At 34.5% G+C, this 25,161-nt stretch overlaps 1 protein-coding gene and 1 long non-coding RNA gene across 3 annotated transcripts; one reads left to right on the forward strand and one right to left on the reverse strand.

Moving 5' to 3' along the window:
* Positions 1 to 8,343: 8,343 nt before the first annotated feature.
* LOC128219857 (uncharacterized) lies at positions 8,344 to 10,788 on the reverse strand. The gene is made up of 2 exons (XR_008258677.1): positions 10,605 to 10,788; positions 8,344 to 10,227 (listed from the first exon to the last, which is right to left on the reverse strand). It is a non-coding gene; the product is annotated as an uncharacterized LOC128219857 (long non-coding RNA).
* Positions 10,789 to 12,569: 1,781 nt separating this feature from the next.
* LOC128219858 (uncharacterized) lies at positions 12,570 to 16,679 on the forward strand. Of its 2 annotated transcripts, none has more exons than XM_052927986.1 (6): positions 12,570 to 12,720; positions 13,788 to 13,855; positions 13,994 to 14,726; positions 15,268 to 15,313; positions 15,456 to 15,572; positions 15,913 to 16,679. In XM_052927986.1, exons 3-6 carry the CDS (start codon positions 14,445 to 14,447, stop codon positions 16,308 to 16,310), a joined length of 843 nt encoding a protein of 280 aa, XP_052783946.1. In that variant the 5' UTR covers positions 12,570 to 12,720; positions 13,788 to 13,855; positions 13,994 to 14,444; the 3' UTR covers positions 16,311 to 16,679. The 2 variants fall into 2 exon arrangements, with proteins under 2 accessions (XP_052783946.1, XP_052783947.1); XM_052927987.1 differs by lacking the exon at positions 12,570 to 12,720 and adding an exon at positions 12,770 to 13,084.
* Positions 16,680 to 25,161: the final 8,482 nt, after the last annotated feature.

Genomic DNA, 25,161 nt, shown 5'->3' on the forward strand with positions numbered 1-25,161 from the left:
AGCTCATTGGCAAATAAAAGCCGTCAGATAACAACCAGAGTGGCAAGTAACATGTGTGTGTCATGTAATGAATTGCAAAGTTTCCCTGGGTTCCCCGCTGTTGCATCTGAAGACATCAACAGAATACGGTCTGCGAAAAACAAGTCTTCATGCTGTTCTTCAACTGACGGAATTCTGAGGATGCGAATTCGGAAGGTACATAAAACCTATTCTTTAAGTAATTAGAACTCTTTTTAATTTCGCTAGAACCCGGAAATGGATCTTTCTTGAATTTTATGCTCATATCCATGATTTTTACACCCATATCATAAACCCATAACACAATAAAAAAAAACAAGGCCTTGATAATAAACTGTTATTATAAACGAATACTGGATACTCATGTGTTTTACGTATTTGGGGGCCATACCTATTTACCCACGTATTGTGAAAGAACATTCACATCAGAGCCGACTGGCATATCTGTCTGCTTGGGCTTTCAGAGAAAAGGGAAACAAATAGCATGTGTGCTTTTATTAACTGTTGCGTATGAAACATAAATGACATTTCAAACAGATGAGTTCAGCTTTGCAAATCATAATCTATAATTTATATCTACGCAAGAGGCCGTCCTCTTGCGTCTGTAAGAGTACACTTTTGAAAGAAAACTCTTACCGTGTATCTATTACAAACATTATAAAACATATTGCGAAAGGGGAAAGTGGTATTGCCTGTTTACATAGCTAACCTGAATGATCACCAATTGGAGGATGTGCTTGTTTGTGGCTAAAAATAGAACATGCTTTTATGTCGTGCCTATTTATACTTAAATTATTTCGTTCAACAGCCTTGACACAAAAACTTTAAATAGATACGAGTTATTTTTACAATGGTAGTCTATTTTACTTGATAAACCACCTGCATGTTATAAATGTGTTAAATGTAATAATATAATTTTCTAATAAATATACTAGTACCAGGTGGCGTTTGATAAATTACAATATGTTTCTAGCATCATTAATGTAGTTCGTATCGAAATCTTTTTATACCAATTAATAAACTTTTTCAATTTTCCAATACCTCTTTGTTAAAGTCCGCAAATCTCAAAGGGTCAGTGTAAATAGATGTATCTTTTTTGGGTCGAATTGCCGGCAATCTTAATTCGGAATGAGAGACAGATGTATCTTAAATGAGTCAAATGACCGGCAGTCCAGGTCCGGGATGGGAGATAGATGTATCTTAAATGAGTCAATTTACCGGAATCCAGGTCCGGGATGAGAGATAAATGTATCTTAAATGAGTCAAATGACCGGCAGTCCATGTCCGGGATATGAGACAGATGTATTTTAAATGAGTCAAATGACCGGAATCCAGGTCCGGGATGAGAGATAGATGTATCTTAAATGAGTCAATTGACCGGCAATCCGGGTCCGGGATGGGAGACAGATGTATCTTAAATAAGTCAAACGACCGGCAGTCCAGGTCCGGGATGAGAGATAGATTTATCTTAAATGAGTCAATTGACCGGCAATCCAGGTCCGGGATGAGAGATAGATGTATCTTAATTGAGTCAATTGACCGGCAATCCAGGTCCGGGATGGGAGACAGATGTATCTTAAATAAGTCAAATGACCGGCAGTCCAGGTCCGGGATGAGAGACAGATGTATCTTAAATGAGTCAATTGACCGGCAATCCAGGTCCGTGATGAGAGATAGATGTATGTTAAATGAGTCAAACGACCGGCAGTCCATGTCCGTGAAGTTTAACAGGTGGTTCTTACCTATTAAATACCTGTTATTCAAGGTCCCGGAAGGAAGATAGATGTATCTTGGATCGGTCAAACGCCCAGAAATCTTGGTCCGGCAGGGAGACAGGTGTATTTTCCATGGGTCGAATAACCTAAATTCCATGTCCGGAGGATCGACAGATGTTTATTTCATTGGCGGAATAAACGGATATCCTGGTCTGGCGTGGGAGACAAGTTCTCCTTGCATACCGGACGTGTGTTTCCGGTCATTTGAACAGTGCTGGAAAACCCGTCTTACACCCACCCATGTAAGATGAGACACGCGCAAAAACGAGCCACTTCTTATTAATCTTATTGTATGGTTTATGAACAGTATTTTTATTGCAATTAAGCGCAATCAAATATATAAGTATGAAAGACTTTTAATATAAAAATTGAAAATAAATAATCGTACAAACACGATTTTAGAGGATTTTTTGACGTCAATAATGATTTAAAATTACTGCGCTTAGTGACGTCAGTAAACAACGCCGCACATGCTTTTTGGTGAAATGTACAAAATGGCATTTGCTACGTTAATTTAAAAATTTTAAAATTGATAATTTTTGATATGCAAGAAAAAATATATCAATCATGTATTTCCTGTCCGTATCGAAAAATCCGACCCTCGGGCACGCTGCGTTGCCGGTAACTCTGCAAGCCTCGTTACCGGCTAACGCGCGTGCCCTCGGGTCGGATTTTTCTATCCGTACCGGAAACACAGATAGATACATAAAAGCTTGCATAGATGAAATGAGTACCAAACCGCACTTGTCTGCAAATTTTAACCACGGAGCACATTGGAGTTTGCAAATTTTAACCACGGGCCTCATTGCAGTCTGCAAATTTTAAACACGGGCCACATTGGAGTCTGCAAATTTTAAACACGGGCCATATTGGAGTCTGCGAATTTTAACCACGGGCCTCATTGGAGTCTGCAAATTTTAACCACGGGCCTCATTGCAGTCTGCAAATTTTAACCACGGGCCTTATTGGAGTCTAAATTTTAATCACGGGCCACATTGGAGTCTGCAAATTTTAACCACGGGCCGAATTGGAGACTGCAAATTTTAACCACGGGCCTCATTGGAGACAGCATTAACTTTAACTAACATCGTACCCATATCGTAATAATATATGTTTATATATGTTATTCTGTTTTATAAATTATACTGACATTAATAAATCGAGAGGAATGCACCACAGTACTAATTATACTAAGAGCTTTATGAGTTGTTGATCTACATTCGCACGTATCTCGTTTCGATTCTGTGAATCGTTAATCATTCTCATTTTCAGAAAACCCATTCAATTTTGTTTATTGACCTTCACTAGATCTTGGCACGTTAAATGTGTCAAGAGTGTCCCAGCTTTCATTTTTAACTCAATACCCACCTGATACACCTGTACTCAAACGCTACCATTAATCTATTTTTATCGTTAATCGTTTAGGCAATGATTTGTTTCTTTTTATGTCCTTCGTAGAAAAACGATATAAAGTTTAACACAAAGAACAACTTAAATATAGTTTAAACGTTTTTATGGAGCGGACGTATTCGGTTCAATAATGAAATTGGCAATTTGTTTACATTTGTATGCTTGATTTATAATCTCTTGCACTGCATTCTATTCATGCAGTTTTAAATTTGTTGAAATAACATGTTAAATCGTAATTTGCATTTCGTTTTTCATTTTTTTTTTAAATATGCGCGCAACAATTTTTTTTAAACAACTGTTCATTTTATTTTTGATTTTTTTTAAATATATGTATTCAAACTTTTAGTACAAATCGCCTGATATGAAGTTATTGTGTCCCCCCCCCCTCCTAAACAATCTACCAAGTTTGCTTTTTCATGTCAGTATTGGAGAAAAATGTATTTAAATACGCTCAAATGCACCATACTGACTAGAAATTGTTTACATTTTCGTGGGAGATTACCCCCAACCCCCTGGCGTTAATTAGTTTAATTTCGGCTCTGAGGGGCGACAGTGAAACGATTGTGCCCCTAACAACCTCTCTTACGTCAATTATCGTTGTATGAAAAAAAAACATATTCAATTAATAAATTCAATGAAGTATGCCCATATGATGGACTATGTTTGGTATTGAATATAACACTCAACTTTCAACAAGGTTCATTTGTCATGCGACAAACATTCATTTCTTAACGGTATGTGTGTGTGTGGGTGGGGGGGGGGTCATTTTTAAACGTTACAAATTGATCCGTAATTCGTTAAACAGAAAAAAATGAATCATCGGGTCAATTGAATGTTACACCGGCGTTACCATAAAGCACACTAAAGTATTAATCATTGCGTACTGTGTTTAATATTTTTCTGTTGACGTTTCAACAGCTTGATTTAATTAGAATTGCACTGATTATAAATGAACACATTGAATCGTTTCTATAATCTCATCTTGTTAAGGGTTGTTGTAGTTCACACAAACGCACACACATGCATGCACGTATACGCCCTTATACTTGTTCGCACGCCCACACACATGCTCTCGCGCAACATATGCACACAAACGCGCAATAAGATAAAATATGAATTGGTTGAAATGATGAACTTAAAGCTTTTGTTATTAGTGCAGTAAAATGCTGTTTAATTTTGTTTATCAACGCATTGTTTTCTGTAACGCTTACCTTGTTATTCTGTTTTCCTGGCCTTATCCCGCACTAAACGTCTCTGTTGGGAGTACAAGCAAGTTCATAATACATCTTTTAGCGATCCATTCAATGCCCATGTTACATAACCCAACATAGCAACCATATCTCTCAATCAAATTCTTTGCTATGCGTACAATCAAGTTCATTTAACAAAATAAACAATAATATAACAAGAACAAGACGTAAAACAAGAGAAAGAAAAATACATGTCTGTGAACGTGTGAACAAGACGCATTTGAGGAGGAAATTTTATAGCGGGAAAATTAAGTATAAAAATAACGGTTATTGTAGCTGGAACGCGAACAAATGAAATTGACGTCAATGGTAAGACTCGTAGCTTCAAAATTGTTTCGAATGTTGAAAATTTAAAAACAGTCCCTTATTGGACATATACTGTTTCGCTCGTATGACAGTTTTAAGACATTTACTCGAAAATACATTCAGGACCGCGTTCCACCATAACATAAGCAAGCAAAAAACAACGTCAAATGACTCTGAAGCGGCTGTTTATATGCGGACCCTTTATATGGACTAAATTATTATCGTTTGCCAACATTACTTATAGTAACAATACTTGACCTTGGTACGGAAACTATCACTCAGATTTGTATTGAGGTGATATATAAGTTCATTTGGTCGGTTTTAGATAATTGATACATCGGCCCTATTGTCCAACTTAGTACAAATGGCAATTTCAACGTCAGGGGAAGTAACTTTTCCGTGATTAGTTGGAGCTAGCATTAACAAGCTCATCTTCGTAATCAAATTCTAGTTTTATCGTATCGCGGTTTGAACTTAAGCAATAGACTCATTCCGATTTGCAACATATGAAGACAATTCCAAATCAAACGACATAACATTTCAGTGATAAGTTGATATTAACATGTTTAGTTTCGTAATCGAAATCCAGTTAAGCGTATTGCGGCTTGGCGTAAGGCGTTAGACACTTAGCGGTTTGGATCATCTTGATATTTGCAAGCCTGATTTAGAATACAACCTACATTTTCAGCCAATAATATTGCAGATAGGCAACCATTAAGTAGTAGACTTAATCATTAAGAATTTCAACTTCCGCGCGTGTTTAAAGATCCGCCTACTGCCAATCATCCGATACACACTCCATGCGTCAGAGTTTGCGTTGTCAATGTATCAGCCAATGAGGTTGTATTCTTAGTCAGCTAGATGACATAAAGTGAATTCTTAATGATTAAGGAGGACTCGTTCGCTGCGCTTACTCCGCCCATTCTTAATCATTAATAATTCTTTTCATGTCATCTAACTATTACAAAGACAATGTCTATTCAAGAAACATGGAAAACGTAATGTAAATAACGATATAACACTTCATAACAACGAATTAAACAATGACGAATGAAATATAGTGTACGAGATTATAAATAGAGCATACAGATGTTAACAAATTGCCAATTTCATTTTTTATCCAAATACCGCTCCATACGTTTTATACTGCACATCGATCGGTTCAGCATTGGTTTTATTAAATCAATCAATGGCATCTTCCGGTATGAACACTGTTGCCCGAATTTTGAAATTTTAATCTTATTTTTGACAATAAGTGTTGTGACCACGCTCGAAGTCATTGTCCATCATCCCATGCACTAAATAAATCGGATACGCCTTGAAGTGCACTAAGGAATCATTAATCAAATCATTATTATGCAATATAACATGTTTATCTGATGATGGTGGCTATAAAACTGCGTACTAAGGAATTTCTTTTTGGATGGAAATCGGAATGATGAACAAGGACTCAATTCAGTATTATTTGATTCAATTCATGATACACTTGACCATGATTTGACCTTATGACGTCGATGCTAAAAAAGACAGCTGAACTTAGCAGGAACATGTTTCATTTATTCATAAGTCTTTCTTAAACCAAGGTGCTGATTGTTTGTTCCAAGATCCACACTTCAAGGCGTATCCGAATTTCTTCTGATTTCTGTACGAGTAAATTCATGTATGGCATTTTACTGTATGAAATCGTCGCAAACAGAGAGCTAAACTGAAGCCATACACTTCTAAATATTAAAGTTTAAATTAAAACTTTCCGCATAAAATAATTTTCATTTTTCAATGTCAAGGCTGGAAAAACAACCTCCTTATTAGGGAGCGTGGTTATTGACAACTGTAATTGTCGTTGTGTTCGCCCTGCTCTGTAATTTGGACAACTGAAAAATGATATCAATGTTGTTTTGACTGTTTTGGACCTTACTGGCAGTTTACCAAAACGTATTAACGGCATTAGCAAATAACGCCACGCAAGTGCCTATTAGTTAATTGGAACTAATTCGTTTGTGCATTTCTTTAAATTTGCACAAAGTACGGGTTTTGAATAGTATACTTTATGCAATTATTTCGATGATGCATATGCCCTTAAAGTTCTATAAAGCTACGCACTATATATATATATATATATATATATATATATATATATATATATATATATATATATATATATGATTAGTTCATTTACTTCATTTATAAATATAATGATAACATTGCTAATACAGGATGAGCAATCACGTGACTTCAACGGGGTTCTCACATGTGTCATCACGGTTCAAAACCGATGTAAACAAGCAAGAAAGTGAGAGTAATTCCTAAATAACCCTTTTTTAGAGAAAAGATACGAAAATATATAAGAATATGATATTATCCTCTTCTACACGTTTAAAATATTTTAGATGTGCTTGTATTTTAACGATGCAATCCTTAGCCAAAATGTCAAGTCGACGGAATGTTGTAGAACGATGCAACGCTGTGTGCGCCATGATTCTTTGTTTTGTACACATTTCTTAGTCATTAGTAATAGTTCAGAAATCAGACATGCGCTAAAAAGTTAGTTTTGCGCATTACTTTCACAAAACGTATATTTCATCAAATGTTATTTTAGTTTTTTCAATAAATATCGAATTTTCAAGAAATGCTGTTGTTAACGTGAATGTTACATGTGCTGCCATTAACGTGATCTTCTTCTCATATGAATAAAGCTGACTATGTTAAATCGGTATATTTAAACCTATCATAACATGCTTATATTATTCTGTTTTATAGATTATATTGCCCTCTCATTTGTGACGAGAATGTATACAACCTAAACCTCTTATTCATGGTATGAATTTACATCAATTTAATCAATTTGAAAATGTTCAATCTTTGTTGCCAGAAGGCCATCAAAGGAAGACTTCCAAATACTCTTTGTCCCTCTGTAGTTTCACCAAATGTTTACAAAAATGGATAAATTAAATGGATGAAGTAATAGATACACTAAAATGGAAGGCAAAATACACTTCAGCCAAACCCGTCCCATGTACGTTCCAAAGTGAAAGAAATTCAACAGCCAAGAAACGATTACATTCAATATCAAAATTGAAAAGGTTAATCATAAAACTGCCTACACTCAAGTTAAACCCCATGCTTCAAAAATGGTAAAAATATCTTTATCTAGAAGATATCAGGAAATAATTAGAAGCACTGACAAAGAAATTGACTACCATGAAAATGACCTTCCCTCGTAAGATGATAATTTGTATCTTGCATGGTATTTTGTGTAAGTAAGGTTCATACCAACCCGAGCCTATCGTTTTATGCGGAAAAAAGGTTTACAAAGTTTCCACATTACAAATAATACCATATGACAATGTTTCCATTGTTCTACAGACGACGGTGATCAACAAGGGAGGCAATTATTTGATGACAATAGAAGAGTTGTTCATTACGGGTATCTTTAGCCATGAGCACGATAAGGATGTCCAGCATGGCAAAATATTCGAATCTACTTATCTGGAGGGGGGATTGATAGCTTTGACGCCATAGAAGAAAATATCACCAACCAGACACCTTAATACTACGGTGGAATCACAAGCCTCGAGTTATAATAATACAGTTTCATAGTTTATTTAAATTCATAAAGGCCATGGGCCCATGATCATACATCAATGGAATTTATAATATGAATAATTAAATGCACTTCTATCAATCGATCGTAGGTCAAAATATATATTAATACACGTATACTTATTTATACTAACAAGGTACTTTGGAAACAGAAATTGAACATAGACAGTACACATAGAATATAGTATAACCATAATGAGGTAAGAGTGGTTACAGATATTATTTAAATGAGTTATTTAACATAATTATAAATATAACAGGAACTCTCAATGTAAAAGCCTTGTGGATTAACATTGCCAATTTCCTTTGAATATTCTTACTTGTTTTTGTAAAAGTTCAACAAATTTGGTTATATTCGGTCTATTTAAATAGTATTTATGTCTTCTTAAATAACTAAATAAAGTACATTCAAATAGGAAATGAAATTCAACTACTATTTTATGGCAAACTTGACTATTCCTTTCAGATATAGGAGTAAAATTGTGCCACTGGATTGTCTCGTCAATGCTTTCCCAAATTTAACTATGTTAACAGCACACAAAAATGGCTGTAACTTACAGTCTGCGAACAATACAGCATAAAATTCAGCATAGCATTTTTGCACATATACATTTTAGTCTCTGTTTTAGTTTACATATAAATATATATTAAAATCACCAACACTTTGAAATAACCATGCATCATAAAATCCTAGTGATTGTAATATATCTATAATAACCTTTGCCCATGACTAACAAATTGGCAATCTTTCTTAATCTCTAAACAATTTTCTTTAAACAGCTTTAATATATATTTAATATCATCACATTGTAAAATCTTTAACGAATAATTAATCACATTTACAATTCCTATAATTAGTTATGGTATTTTGCCAAGTTCTCCATACACAAACTTGTTCTGAGTTTGGGTTCTATAACCCAGTATTTCTTTACAGAATTTGAAATAAACTCTTTCTAACTTAATGCTATCTTGTAGACCCAAAACTTATCAACCATAGTTTAAAACAAGATATATTTATTGATCAAACCAAGATAAAGAATGGCATGTTGCTATACCAGGCAATTTTACTAGGTCTGAATTAAGCTTGTAAGAAATCTTCATAGCTTGTCCTGACTAAGTGTCAAACGTTGTGCTAAATGACCCACCAGTACAAAATACTATTCCTAGATAAGTAAATCTATTCACAATTCCAATCTCAAGCCCTTGACACAAAACTATTAAATTTCGCCTAATGTTTCAGCCTTTTTTTAAATTTATTATCTTTTTTTTTTTCATTTACACTAATATTTATGTGAAAAACTTCCTATCTATAACAGTAATCTTTTAACAACAACAGGCCATTTTGTAACTCACTTTCAGATTCTGATAAAATAGACTGCCCTTAATACGTTTCCTTTTTGAAAACCAAACTTCAGCTATTTTAAAAAACTCAGATAGTTATGTCATTTGTGTACACATTTCCGATGTATAATGTATTCAAAGTTGTACAAAGTCCATGCCACACCACAATATAATATGATTATATTTATTTAAACAACAACATGACTATACAAACATATAATATATCAAAGAAATTGTTATTGCATCAACTACATCCATTACTTTAAAGGGTTGAAATTTTACATTATGAGCGCGACATTCAGAGCACGTACTTCAGTCATTTCTTGACTGTTGACTTTCTTTTACCAGGGGATGTACATGGAACGGAGTTGGCTGGAGTATATCTTCTCTTCCATTTGAATGTATTCATCACTGCATCAATTGAATTTATCCATCTTTTGTCAACATTTGGTAAAACATATGGGGGTTGACTCCGTTTTTTACAGAGGGACGATGGATAATTTGGACGTATCACCATGACGGCTTACCTATAACATAAATCTAACATTTTAAAATCAATGAAATGGATGGATATACATTCATTTCAAAAAAGAAATATCACTTAGAATAATAGTTCAATAGTGAATGCATTATCGTCACAGTTTTAGAGAGTAGTTCAAACTACTTATTAAATAAAATAAGCAATGTTATGAGAAAAATTCATGTTAACAACAGCATATATAAAATTCACGCTTACAACAACCTTTCTTGAAATATCGATATTCATTAAAATAACAAAAATACATTTTACAAACAATTCGTTTAAGGAAAGAAATGAACAAAATTAACATTTCAACATACTATGACTTCTTAAATATAATGATTACTAAATATATATATATATATATATAAAACAAAGACTCACGGCGCACACATCGTTGCATCGTTCTACAAAATTCCGACGCGTTGAATTTTTGGCCAAGGATTGGATCCGTGGCGGGGGATTAATTAAGTAACAATTTACTTTCAGTAAAATATGGCATGTTAAGTTTAGTCTGGGGCCGGTTTTAAACCTGCGATTTTGTTTATCTATTCGTAAATATGAACATTCATACAAGCCAGAACATACTTTTTGTATATTGCTGCTTTGACTCTATATCAACAACGCAATTTTCGTTGCATTTCTTTATTAGAAAAATATAAAAGGTAATTATTACGGAATGCCGCTAAGGCCATCGCCTATGAATGTGTTGATCTGAAACGCGATACTCTATAGTACGATGATGAAAACGCGAAATCACGAAACTACGATGGTGAAAACGCGACATTACGATGATGAAAACGCGACAGTACGTTACCGAAAACGCGATAATACGACAGTACGATAATGATAATGCGATAAACTATTGTGTTTTCACCATCGTACTTTCGCGTTTTCACCAACGTAATATTGTGATTTCGCTTTTTCATCATCGTACTGTCGTGTTTTCATAATCGTACTATCGCGTTTTCATCATCGTACTTTGGTGTGTTCATCATAATACTGTCGCATTCCGGTGTGGATGCGCATAGAAGAATTTACCCTCCATGTTAAACATGTCGGTTTCAGGGGTGCTTGTATTAAGTCATTGAATCATGTCTTCAACTAAAGCTTTTATCACGCATTTTGAATTGATCTGAAATACTTTTCATTAAAAGTTTAAACAACGATTGACACAATAAAGATTTAATTATGAATTGTCTTTATACAATAAAACCAACCAGTCAAAACAGTATATTCGAACAGTTTTCAAAATGCAATACCTCTGAGGTATCATCATCATCATCATCATCATCATCATCATCATCATCATCATATCATCATCATCATCAGCAGCAGCAGCAGCATCAGCAGCAGAGCAGCAGCAACACCACCAGCAGCATCAACACCACCACCACCACCAACACCACTTATCAGTTTTATATGACGTGGTGTCATTTCACTTCAGGATGTGTCATTCGCTTTAACGCTGCGCTATCGTAAGTTATTTTTATAAACGACTGGAGAGTTTATGAGACGTTTCTTAAACGCCTTTGTAATTGTCATCAAGTTTGTCGTTATTATGATCGTGCATTTACGATAACGGCAGATCGTAAAAAGGATCTCAAACGCACCCCTGCATTCGACATTTTATCACATGGAGGGCAAATTCTTCTCTGCGCATGCACGCCGGAAGGCGATAGTACGATGATGAAAACACGGCAGTACGATAATGAAAACACGACAGTATGATGATAAAAGTGCGACAGTACGGTGATGAAAAAGCGATAGTACGATGATGAAAACATGACAGTACGATTATGAAAACGCGACAGTACGATGATGACAACGCGCTACTGCGATGATGAAAACGCGATAGTTCGATGATGAAAACACGAACGTATGATGATGAAACCACGACAGTAAGATTTTGAAAACGTGATAGTACGATAGTACGATGATAAAAACGCTAAATCACGATATTATGATAGTAAAAACGCGAACGAACGATGGTGATAGGTTATCACATTATCATCATCGTACTGTCGTATTATCGCGTTTCCGCTATCGTACTGTCGTGTTTTCATCATCGTAATGTCGCGTTTTCACCATCGTAGTTTCGTGATTTCGCGTTTTCATCATCGCACTATCGAGTATCGCGTTTCAGGTCAACACATTCATAGGCGATGACCCTAACGGCATTCCGTAAATTATACCCATGCGTTCGCAATCGATATACTGCAATGTAATAGCTGTCAGCATTGACCTTAAAGCCACGGTGTTTACAAATTATTGCGACAGACGTGACTAATACTGTTTATCAATCTGGGGCGGGGGATTAATTAAGAAGACCCGCCACTGCTGACTGTTTTGGAAAATAAACCTAGTTGTTCGGTCATGGCCATGTAAAGGGTGGTGTTTATATCCATTAAGACCCTAGGAAAAGAACTGTCTGCGCATTTGGCTTAGCGATTTTAAATTCATGAGAAGAAATATTTGAGAAATTTAAAGACAATCTCAAGTAATTTATTTATCAGGCATCTGTATGTTTGTATTTTGTACATGGGAATATACGGAGGAATGCTTCTCTTTTGAAACTTGTTTTACTTTTAAATACCGCGTGTAGAATGATTATACGTCATATGACATTCTTGCGGGACATTCTAAGAGAGGATCTCGTCGAGGGATCGCAATGCATTGGATATAGTTCTTTGATAATCGTTTAAAATATATGTCCGTAATCAAGAAGAAAAATAAAATCAATCATTAACTGTGATTTCTTTTAAAGGCATATTAGCTACAGTTTTGAAGTCATTAAAACAATGTGAAAAGTTTGGAGTAAAAACAGTACAATATTCATAATATGCATGTAAAGAACAAAGCAAGTAAGAATTTTCACACGGAAGTAGAATGTTGACCCAATTTATCTATATTCGTTGGATTCTAAACAGTTTCATAATCCCGGCGAAAAATGTCAACACTGCAGAAATTTGATAAAGATTTGAATACTTAGTGCGGAATATTTTGCAATGCACTTTTTAACGATCATTTATGTCCGGAGGTTTATGATCATTATTATCGGTAAAGTAATATTAATTCAACAGGCCCAGTTGAACCTCAGAAGCAGATCAAATCAGAGATTAATGTGTGGTCTGCTTCATCCACTTTCCGATTATGAAAGGCTAATGCACCAGTCAATTGTAACCACGCCCCCCCCCCCCATGTCCGGGGGTAAACCGGGGATAGCGGGGGAAATTGGCCGTGTTTTAACCGTCCAGGTGGCCTCGCAGTACCGAGTGAATGCGGTGGTTTTGTTTTCGCTCCGAAAATAGCGCGGATTGGGCCTTGCCTAGGTATCCCGGGGTGCGGGGGCATTTGGAGGGGATTTTACCAGTAATTTTAGTGGATGAAGCATGCCGTGTGGCTGATTTTGCTATATTTCTATATTTAACATATAGGATGTATTTGAATAAACCATAGTTTTTTCTTTGTTTTGATAAGAAGCATGTTATAAAAAATAATTACGATCTTTGTGAAATCAATGCACACAATTACTTTAATCTTACATATGTACATTTTTACTTACAGGTGAAATACATAGTTGCAGTAGACGAAAACGTTGTCTAACAAGTCCAAAAGCTTATCAGTTAGCACAAGTAAGATATTCTCGTGCAATCACATACATAGGACTTTGTGTTGTCATTTACTCAGGCGCGTTGGTTCAAGAGTCTTATCTTTGAATTTAACTAACAACAATAAATAATTATTACAATTTGGTAATTTGTTTATTTCAGGTTCGAGAATCACCTGCATGCTAGTTTAATAGATTTCACTTTTTTCTCTTATTCTTATTTATTTACGCTGTAAAAGTATTTCTTTATGGTAGCAAACGACATGACCTTCATTATGAAGTAAACAACATGTTTCCCCCCGGCTCTACAATGTTGATTGCATCAAATTATACCTCTACAATGGATCGATGCATATTTAAGTTTGATTTAAATTTAAGATGGCGATTGAAATTTATTAGCATTCATCATTTGAAAGTAAGATGATGCCAACCATAGATTAAATTACATATAAATTAATTGTTTACTTTAGTGTAAGATCGCAGTATTTTTGGGGTTAGTTTTGGTTATGCTACTTCAGTTTAGCTCGGTTGTGACGAATCTTGAGAATTATCTATTGTGGGTATATTATAAAACTTTATTTTTCCTTTGATATATTTTTATCTATTACAACATAATGGCATTGTCAATCACTTTGAAGGTTTTTGCATTTTCTAATATTGTATTCACTTGCATCCTTTGTATTTCATTTGTATCAATCATAAGCTTATTCCCAATTAAAATCAGTCAGAAATCAATCAAGTATGCAACAAACATGTGTGTGTCATGTGATGAACTGCAAAGCTTCCCTGGGTTCCCCGCTGTTGCATCTGAAGACATCGATAGATTACGGTCTGCGAAAAACAAGTCCTCATGCTGTTCTTCAACTGACGAAATTCTGAGGATGCGAATTCGAAAGGTACATATAACCTATTATTTAATTAATAAGAACTCTTTTTTTAACTTGGCTATTGCCTTTAAATGGATCATTCTTGAATTGTATACTCATACCATAAACCCATAACATAACAAAACACGGGGCCTTGATCATAAACAGTGTACGAATACTGAATACTCGTGCTAGAGTTAAATAAAAACTATTGGGTACAGTAAATAATGCACTATCATGTGTCATATTTTGACTGATTGCTGAAAAATGCTTAAACACAAACAGATACATATGTGTTAGTGCTATGCTATAGTTATACGCCAATAACCTGCTTCATCGCGAGTATAATTTCAATCATGAGGGTAGTGGGTGAAATCGCTGTAATTTACCATGTTGCCAAGACATGTCATTTGAATAGCGTTGTAATTTATCCACACGCTATTAACTGAACCGTTAAGCTCCGCCTATTTGGTTATCGTTCCGATATGGCAGTAAATGTACAAACAAAATAACGCATTTTTATATAAACAACTGCTATTAACTTACGTTTTGTTTTATTTTGTTCATCTAGAAGATGGATGAGCAGGTGTACGAATACAACTCGGGTTTAGCTGCAGGTATTGAAGATTTAATCAATCCCTTCAGTATTGTGAGTGAAATTAAGGACACAAGTAAACTTGAACTCTACGGTGTTAGCTTGCGCTGCTCAGGCGATTTGTTTCCACAATCGTTAACCTTAAGAGTGCTTCTGTTCTTCAGAAACAATAACGAATATCTTGGGGAAAGACAACTGTGACATATTTCATCCGGACGAAAATGTGCCGCTAGCAAAAGTTGTTGGCGTTGTCGACCACGTCAGGTCTTCATTTCAAACTGGTATGACTATTGCATGTTATATCGTAATCAATTCCCTTACCAATTTACACAGTTTGTTTGGAAATGCATATGCATAGGTATACGGTCTGCGTATGTGTTTTACAAATTTGAGGGCCATACAAACTTACCCACGTATTGTGAAAGGAAAATTCACATCAGACAGCCGACTGGCATATCAGTCTGCTTGGGCTTTCAGAGAAAAGGGAAAAAAATACACAAGTGCTTAGGTATATGTTTTAATTTTCTGCATTACTTACATGTACTGCTCTACAGATATGATGCACAATTATGTACTGTATAGATAAGTTTAAAGCGAATATTTTAATTGTTATTGCCACAGACCTCCGGAAAATTCGATGGAAGAAGAACGGTGCTTCAGCAACAAATGGGGATATAACACACTTGGAAGAAGAAGGAGAGATATTCATCAAACAGGAGGGTACATACGTTGTACTGTCAAAGCTAAGGGTACATCGGGATCCGTCTACACCGTTTGCAGCCAACCTTTCCCACGTTTTGTTCCGATTAACACATAAGTATGAATCTGAAACGGTTCTCATGCAGAGAAGCAGAACATTGTGCCACGCAAGTGATGATCAATACGATAGTTTCATATCAGCGGTTTTTCGATTTCATAAGTACGATCGCATATCCATTCACACTACACACGCGCAACATTTACAGATCAACGACACAGAGAACTTCTTTGGCGTGTTTTTTACGTACGACATGTACTAAAGTAGCAAACACATTCTGTAGCATTAGACGTACACATATATGAGTAAGATGGTTTTGTTTTAAGATATATTTGGGCAATAGTTATAACCGGCAGAAAGAATGTGTCAAGTGACTTATTGATAAGATAATGTAATAATAACTATTGTTTGGAGTTACACCGTAATAATGTGTTAACGTTCATAAGAAATTAATCGAGTTATTTTTAACAATAGCTTTTACTACCAAGATATTTTCTCAAAGTACGTTAAAAATAAATGAGAAGAAGTCGTTTTTGTTCCTGCTGTTTATTTTGCATAATTTTCTTGTTAAACAAATCGATTTTGTTGTTTTGCACTTATGTTTGAATAAAACATTTACACTTGTGTTACACATTGGCAATTTTGTATGTTATTTATCAAAATAGCAATATGGCTTATAAGGTCAACATAATAACCATCTTCACTAATATAAGGAGTTAAACGTTTTCGTATCATTTTTTCATATTGGGGGAATGTGCGTTTCACATAGGGTAACATGTATGTATTTTTGACATCGTAGCAGTCCGGCATTTGGCGTCTACGGCGACAGCAACACGTTCTTCTTTTGCAGAAAATAACTTAATTTGCGTACAAAATTTTCATAAAAATCTTGGTTTTGATCTTATCCTTTGACATACATACCCTTAAACAAAATGGGTCATCTACAGTTAAGTCCAAACTACCAGTTGATTTCTAGATATTCGGTTTTAGGTCACACTGTTCTCGGGGATCTTTACAAAAAAGGTTTCAAGACCCATTCCCCTTCCCCTTGAAAAATCACGATAAAAATAATGAAAAAAATAAAAGGGTTCTTGTACACGTGGGTAACCTATAATTGGCGTAACATAGTCAAAGGTTTAACCATTTTCACGTAACTGTAGCGTAAAGCGTCCATAAGACGGTTGACTTTAAACCGAGCCTTAAAATACAGAGGTCATCTGTTAGTCAGCGCCAACCTTTCAATGTAGTGTTATGTTCTGCGACAAAGAGACCGTCGTTATTGCTTGTGCAGATACTGACTTAATTATCACTTAACAATTCATGAAGATACTTGACCTGAACGCTCGTGAGATAATTTCCCCCAGTTACACCAGAGTTCTGTTCTTTTACATTTGAAAAAAGGTATGCGTTCTCGGTAGGATGGCACACGCAATTCTGTGGAGTTCTACTAATTGTAGAATTTAGAATTTAGAATCGTCGTCCGAAATCATTCAAAATTTCCTAGAGTTAATATTTCGGTAAAGTAGAAAGGGTACACTTTCTACAGGAATTTAAAGAAACATAAATCGTGCCAAGTGTTTACATTTTACTTTATTTCATATACCTTTTTCCAATTATTTGTTGACGAAACTGTATCGTACTTGCATTTGCATCGTTTAATGTATGTCCCATAAAGGCACATGATCTCCTTTTTACAAAAAAACAACACTTTTGTGACCTTGACCTCTGATCTATTGACCCAATTGTTTGTATTTTTATGTTTTATTTGAATCCATTTCTAGTTCGTTCCCTGAGTAGGAACAAATAGTGTATTGTTTTTGAAAGTCAGACCAAGAGGACGATACCTGGTGTTGCTATAATTCATGTGGTCGTCGACGAGAGGCGTCGTCAACTTGCCTTTCAAGTTTCCACTTCCAGAAGGTGCAATTTCCCTTCAATATTTATGCAAAAAGCTACAGAAACAAACCCAGTAGCAAAAAGTTAAAACATAAACCCGGTTTAGTGGCACTGGGCAGACGCCAAAGACATAGAACACAAAATCACAAACAAGAAACAAAAAATAACAGCACAAAACTCCACAAACAGCACAGTGCATACATACTATATATAAAAAATAGGTATGTTTATCAAGAATTGTTAGTTACCGCCTTGGAACGGTCAGTAAAATGTAAATTTACTGGGGGTTTAAACCATTGTTGTACACAAACCTCACTCTGATCCCAACAATCCTTTAAAAAGATAAAACGCAAAAGGTAAATCTTATCAAAGTATGCATTAACTTGAGGAAACTTATCAATAAAACAAAAAATAAAAAAACCTATAGGTGAACCCCAAGAACTTCTATGATTATAGATCCCAACTCTATCTGCAGACGGAGGTAAACAATTCAGAGCACCTAATGCAAAAACTTTTTCAAAGATACAATGCAGTCATTGTTAGAAACAGTCTGCCTTATAAAATAAAAGGTTTAAAACTGTGTGATCATAGAATTTCATAATAAAAAGCATCATTGTACTGAACTGGCTTCAGATCATTCTGATTGCTCATGAACACATCAACAACTTAAGAACGCCGAATGCCTTACTGCTTTCTGTATACACAATATGACCGCCCATTCATAATAATGGGAGAAAACCTTGTAATAGAGTTAATACTTCAATAATGAAATAGCTTCCATCGTTTGCTCCCTTTTAATTTTGGTTGTGATAAAATAGAATGAATTCGAATGCCCTTTTTCATTGGAGTCTTGCATAATGTTTGAATAATAGTGACCGATTATGAAGTGTCAGTATATTTACTTGATACCCTATTGCTTGGACTTTTTCGGTGAACATGGCACTGTTTCTCATCGCTGATTCGATGTACACTAGAAGCGAATATAAAAGGCCTGTCTCTGTCTGTTATTTTCTCAACAGAAATGCACAAATACCTGAACCTTATAGCTGGTTATAGTCGAAGAGTTGAATTCTCAGTTTTCGGTTGCGGGTAGTCTAAATTTCTATTATTTTTCTTTATTATTATCATCTAAAGGTATTAGCCAGTAGAGAGTGGTAGTCTCGAGTTTAATAATCATAATCTATTTCTGTTTTCTGATCAGGACAGCCACTTCATGTATGTACAGCATTTATTTTCAGCATTTACAGCTTTGCCTGCAAACAAACTGTTAAACATAAAAAATAAATAATGATGAAAGTCCTTAAGTTTAATATGGTTCACAATTTCGAGGTTTATGCATAGATGCATAATCTGTGAACACGAAATACAGTCGAAACTCGATGGCTCGATATTCTAGGGACCGGCCAAAGTACTTCGAGCCTCGAGAATATCGAGCCAAGCGGAGAAGAAAGAGTATTTATTGGGCATAGTTACGCACCCTAAATTTCGTAATATGAGTTATTCGATTATATTAGAAAATATCATTTTTATTTTTTTATTTATAATAAAAATACATTTATGCGAAAACAAGCAATTGTAAACAATGGGTAACACAAACATAGCTTAAAAGTTATATCAAAATGCATAGTAATTTAGGCATGGATAACAATTAGAAACAGAACTTAAAGTGATGGCATGTTTATTCAAACTGTTAAACCATTTAAATTCGATAATATTTATAATATCAGTCAAGCAATTTTAATCGATTAGCGCCTTGTGCTAAATGAAGCCAATCAAACAAATCAAGGTGTGAGATTCTTAACTGAACCCGCGAAAATGACATCGACCCAAGCAAACAAATCAAAGTGTGAATTTCTTGTTTGGGACCGCGAAAACGACTTCGAGCGAGGAGAAATATCGACCCTCAAGTTATCAAGCCATCCGATCGAAATTTATATGAACAAAGAGTAAATAAAAATCGGTCCTTTTAATTTGGTTCGAGCCAACGAGGATATCGAGCCATGAGATATCGAGCCAACGAGTTTCGACTGTAGTTATAATTAGTCTGCAATTATACAAGGAGTTAACAAGATCATCATTGTAAACAAAAAAGCGATAACATTTTTCGGCTTTATTATTGCTTCATATGACGGACTGTTTCCGGTTTATTCAAATTTCTATTTCTTGATTATTTCATTTATTTTAAAATTAAGGAAACTTCAAACAACAAGTTGATCAGTTCACGATCATTTTTTTCACAAGGATGTAAGTTGTTGGTCCAAACGTTTGTTTTCTGCAAGAAAAAAGACAACTGAATATATTGAAAAAATTAAGCGACCTTTTTAAGACCTACCAGAGCAATCGTAATGTCATCTCCGGCATTCTTCGAGATAGACCTCGTCATAGTAGTAAGGATAAACGAAAGGGTGATGAGGTCGTCGGCGATGAACACCATTTGTATCCGAGGCTTAATGAAAGCGCCTTTGTACTGAACTAAACAACATGGAAATGAATTGTGTTGATACGTTGTATGTGTTTCTTTTAAGGAATATACTAATTATAACATCAAAGTATGTACGCATTTGAATATTAAGATGTTGTTCTACACCTGAAGAATAGTGAGTACACATACAATTTATATGACAGTGAAATGAGTCAATGATATGCTTGAAATAATACATCGGATTAAATGCTTGTATAAACTAAATGATTTAAAAGTTATAATTTGCATATTTTTTAAAGCTTTTCCTGCCATTTAAACAAAAAGAGTTTTCGATCTATAAAAAAGCATGACTTGCATTGTACAGAACTTTGTGCACTGTGATGGTTGGGTGGGTGTAAACGAGCCGCCCAGTCAGCTGAATCAGTTGATTGCCATGTATGTCACTGTTTCAGTATAATAGAGTTCGGGCTGCGCACGGAACATTTTTGGTGTACCAGTCCTATGGCGTTGGGATAAGGCAAAGTTTGAACTAGCCACCCAGTTAGTTAAATAAATAGAGTACAATACCAATGTGCGTGGGATTAAAAAAAAGTTGAGTAAGCTAAGATGGCTGTTATCTTGTCTTCTAATAGTAATTTATCACGGAAGATCATGTTTCACATATAGCTCAATTTTCCTCCTATATAGGCTTTTGATCAACCCAAACATTGAAAGTTTCTGATGAGTACTCAATTGAACATGTTTAATAAACAAAAGCCTAAAACCTTCAATATTTAGTCGGATTACTAAAGCTTTTAGCAATGTATTCCAGACCTTGTAACATTCTTTTAATTAAACAAGACAAGAAAATAAATTTAAATATTTATTATTGATCCAATAACACTTTTGTTTCTGTCTAACTCCATTAAATGCAAATATGTTTAATTCCAGCAAATTACAGTTTTGTTAAGATCAACATGTTCCTTTATTTTGTTTTAAATATAAGACAAGAAATAACTGAGACATTTGTAAGAAATCAAATGCATTATCGAAAACTAATGATGACACCTCCCAGACTAGGCATGTCAATAAGTAAACACAACAACCCTATCTTTTCACTAAAAATACATTTTAGTTTGCCAGTAAATGGCATGGCTGTTTGAATAAGACAATACAACAAACAACAATTCCACTAAGCTGCCGACCAACTTTGCGGTGATGTTAATTAAAACATTTAGTAATTAACAAATCACACAGAGGAAACTCTAGGCGCGGAAACAAAGCAAAAGTTCTTTTTAATTTTAAGGTACAGAATATTGTTCAAATTCACAAATGTCATTTTTTCTTTAACTGATAACAAATTAAACTTTATGGACATTTGGGCCCAACGGAAAACAACAACAAATATGCCCAACTAGGCTGAACATGTCCGTATTATATGAGCCAAACGACTCAACATAAAAATTAACCAACGGCTAAACCAGTCGGAGAAAGCCATATACTTGTCGTACGATCAGAAAAGTTTGAATGCTCCGTATACCATTAGAGGCTATGAAAATACCGACAACAGAAGTTGAAGTTCTTAACGATTAAGCTTAGTTGTTAATGATTGCCTATCTGCAATTTCATAGGCTGAAAATGTAGATCGTATACTAATTTTAATTAAATATTTTAAGTATAAAAAATACTTACAAAAACAAAACAAGTGGCACTAGTTAGCCCATCATTCTGTAATGGTCGTTTATCTTGCATTGTTGTTTGAACTCCTTTTTGGTTGGCCACGATGTACTATTTTCTATAAACCCTTTTATTCCCAATGTCATTCCTGTTGGATAATGGCCGCGGTTTTGCGAATCCCACGCGAGTGTTACATTAATAACATCAACCCCGGTGAATAGCGTTATATCAGGGGAACGGTACGGAATGGCTAATGACGTGTAATGGAGAACTGTACATGGACAGGTCACGTGAGGTAAAATAATAACTATTGCAATATCATAACTGCATATCGAGGTGTCAAATATGAAACGTTCCTAAGTAACACTAACACAAGAAGTCTATAGAATCTTTTCCTGTTTAAACCTCGGAATGTCAAAATATGATTGATCACTCTAAGTGCTGGAGATGATATTTCTGTCGTTTCTATATCAAAATACGAAGTGAAAATTTTAAAGGTATTTTTTCAAATTCTGTCTGAAAGCAAAACATTTAGATTTGAACTTATAACGATCGTTTAAATGTATACAAGCGTGTCTGTCATGTCGTTGTTAAGAGTGTTATGCAAGAAACTGAATGTCGAACTAATTACAAACACAAAGACTTTTATAATGTTTGGAACATTCAACTTCCTAATGAAAAAAATATCATTCGATTTTTTTCTCTCTTTTAGAAGTTAGAACAAAATGTAATCATGCATGTGAAGTACCATTCAGTCATGATCAATAATGATAATCAAAGACAGACGTAGATTTTAACAGATATTGCGTAAACAGTATGAATAAGAGAAAAACGATGAAAGTAAAACATTTCATGATTTTGCAATTGCGACCTAGACAGAAGACAGACTTTTAGTCGGATCTATGAATAGTGTATGTATAGAGTATCAAGCGACGCAAATTTACAACACTAAATCTTGTTTCCGGTAGACGTCATTTCGGTTTGGGTCGGAGAATTCACGAATAATTTACAACAAAAAAACATGGAATCGTATAAATTCTTAATTCATGTTAAAATGGGAAAAATTAACATTTTAAAGTTTTTAAATTCTACACAATCCAGCGACAAATGAGTTAAAAGCTGTAGAAAAATGTGACTTATCATATTTTATCGAAGTTGTTAACATAAATACAATCAGAATGAACACTTTATATCAGAGCTCATGAACAGTATACATATAGGATCTTTATTTTGTTGTCAGATGATTTTCATAACATGCATTTTTAAGTAAAAATTAGCAAAACGACATCTGTTTCACCTACGGATGAGCCGAATGCCACAAAGATATACCATTTCCCGCACTTCGTGCATTGCAGATATATAGTACCCGAAGTAATGTAAAACCACAGATACATCCAATCGTGTATAAGTAGAACATATACTTAGATGATATCAAGTAAATATGACAACTGAAAACTATCCTTTTAAGGAAATTTGCTTTATTTCAAATTGTGACGTCATATCAGGTAATTTGACGTTATAGATGGTTATATGTTCATGGCATCATTTCCCGTTAAAATGCATTTGTACTTTACGTCTTTCAAATGTTTTTCACGAAATCAAGATGAAATACCACGTATTAAGGATTAGGTGGAAAATGTACTGTTGTGTTTAAATAAATCTAAATCATAAATACAAAATGAGAATTAAATGTATGACTTGCTTGAATACTGCCAATTAAGTAAGTTTTAGTTGTCAAATAATTTGTTTACATAGATGCTTAGTGATATATTTATTGACAAATAGAAAAAGAGCAATCCAGTATTACAGAAATATACGTGATGATTAAACCCAGAACAAGGTGTAGATCTACCTTGTGATACTTTTTTTATTGAAAATAAGGTCAACTGTTAATAAATAAACTAACATTGTTATTTCATTCTCTAAAAAACAAAATTGCTCGTAAATAATGTTGTTTTACTGATGTAATTAAGTATAACATCCTGTACATGTACAACATGTTGAAAGAGTCATGTGTAAATACTACCATCATGAATACAATGTACTTAGTATAAGAGCAATAGCGTGCCCGTCTCATCTCCTGTCGACTTCATAGATTTTGGTTAATTTCCAACAAGCCCCGAATTGCACACGGAGAAACATTACTTGGTGATTATCCTTAGAAATGTCAGCTGTTTCGAGTGCCTAATTTTCGTTATTGAAACCTTTGTCATTTGTTGAAAAGACTATTTAATATTCATATCAAAATTGCGAATTAATGGGAAATGCTTATCGCTAACTAGCTTTTTACAACGGCGGCCGCTATGAAATACTGCACATAGACTGTTATTACGAGCAAAGATGCAATAATTAAAGACATAGGCCGGATTGTTCAGAACTGTTATAAAGTTAACAATGGAATTAACGACATCGTTGTTAACTTTTAAAGTTGAAATATATGTCATGATGTGTTCATATATTTAAATTAAACAAGTGCATCTGAAACAGTTGTCTCAACTTTTGTTAGGAATACTGCACATCATAAGTGTATCTGTGAAACTTACAGGGCAATATTTATTTGAAAGTTAACAATGATAAGGTTAATACCATTGTTGAATTTATCATTTTACTGTTTTGTGATAAAAGTTGCAAGATTGAGTTAGACAGGAATGATATTCATCATTCATGTAAAGTAATTGAGATAAACTTATATATGTTTAGTCATAATCTTTCTTAATTAAAAAAGTCTTCACTGATTGACCAAACACTAATATTAATAAAGTTTAAGCCTCAACAGGTTGTTAAAAGGTTTATTTTGTTGAAAGAAGTCTCGATAAATGCTAGATTATTTTGGGGTAAAAGATCCGTAGTGTATTATTTTGTTTGTCCTTTCGTCTTTTGACGTTTGGTGCAACAATATCATCAGAGTATGGTTTGGGGGTCTAGGTTTGTCACAGTGTTTTTTAAAATATCTATTTGTAGCTCAGTTTAGGCAAATTTGAATCATCAGACATTAGGCATATTAATTTATGGAGTGAGCAGACGTATATTACGTCATTACTTTAAGTTAGAACGTAATGGAACCTTCTTCCACAACGGAATATATTTTCGATATGTTTTATCACTGAGATTATAAGGTATGTCATGAAGCAATGTATAC

This window comes from Mya arenaria, chromosome 15 (assembly GCF_026914265.1).
Source record: "Mya arenaria isolate MELC-2E11 chromosome 15, ASM2691426v1".
Lineage (NCBI taxonomy): Eukaryota > Metazoa > Mollusca > Bivalvia > Myida > Myidae > Mya > Mya arenaria.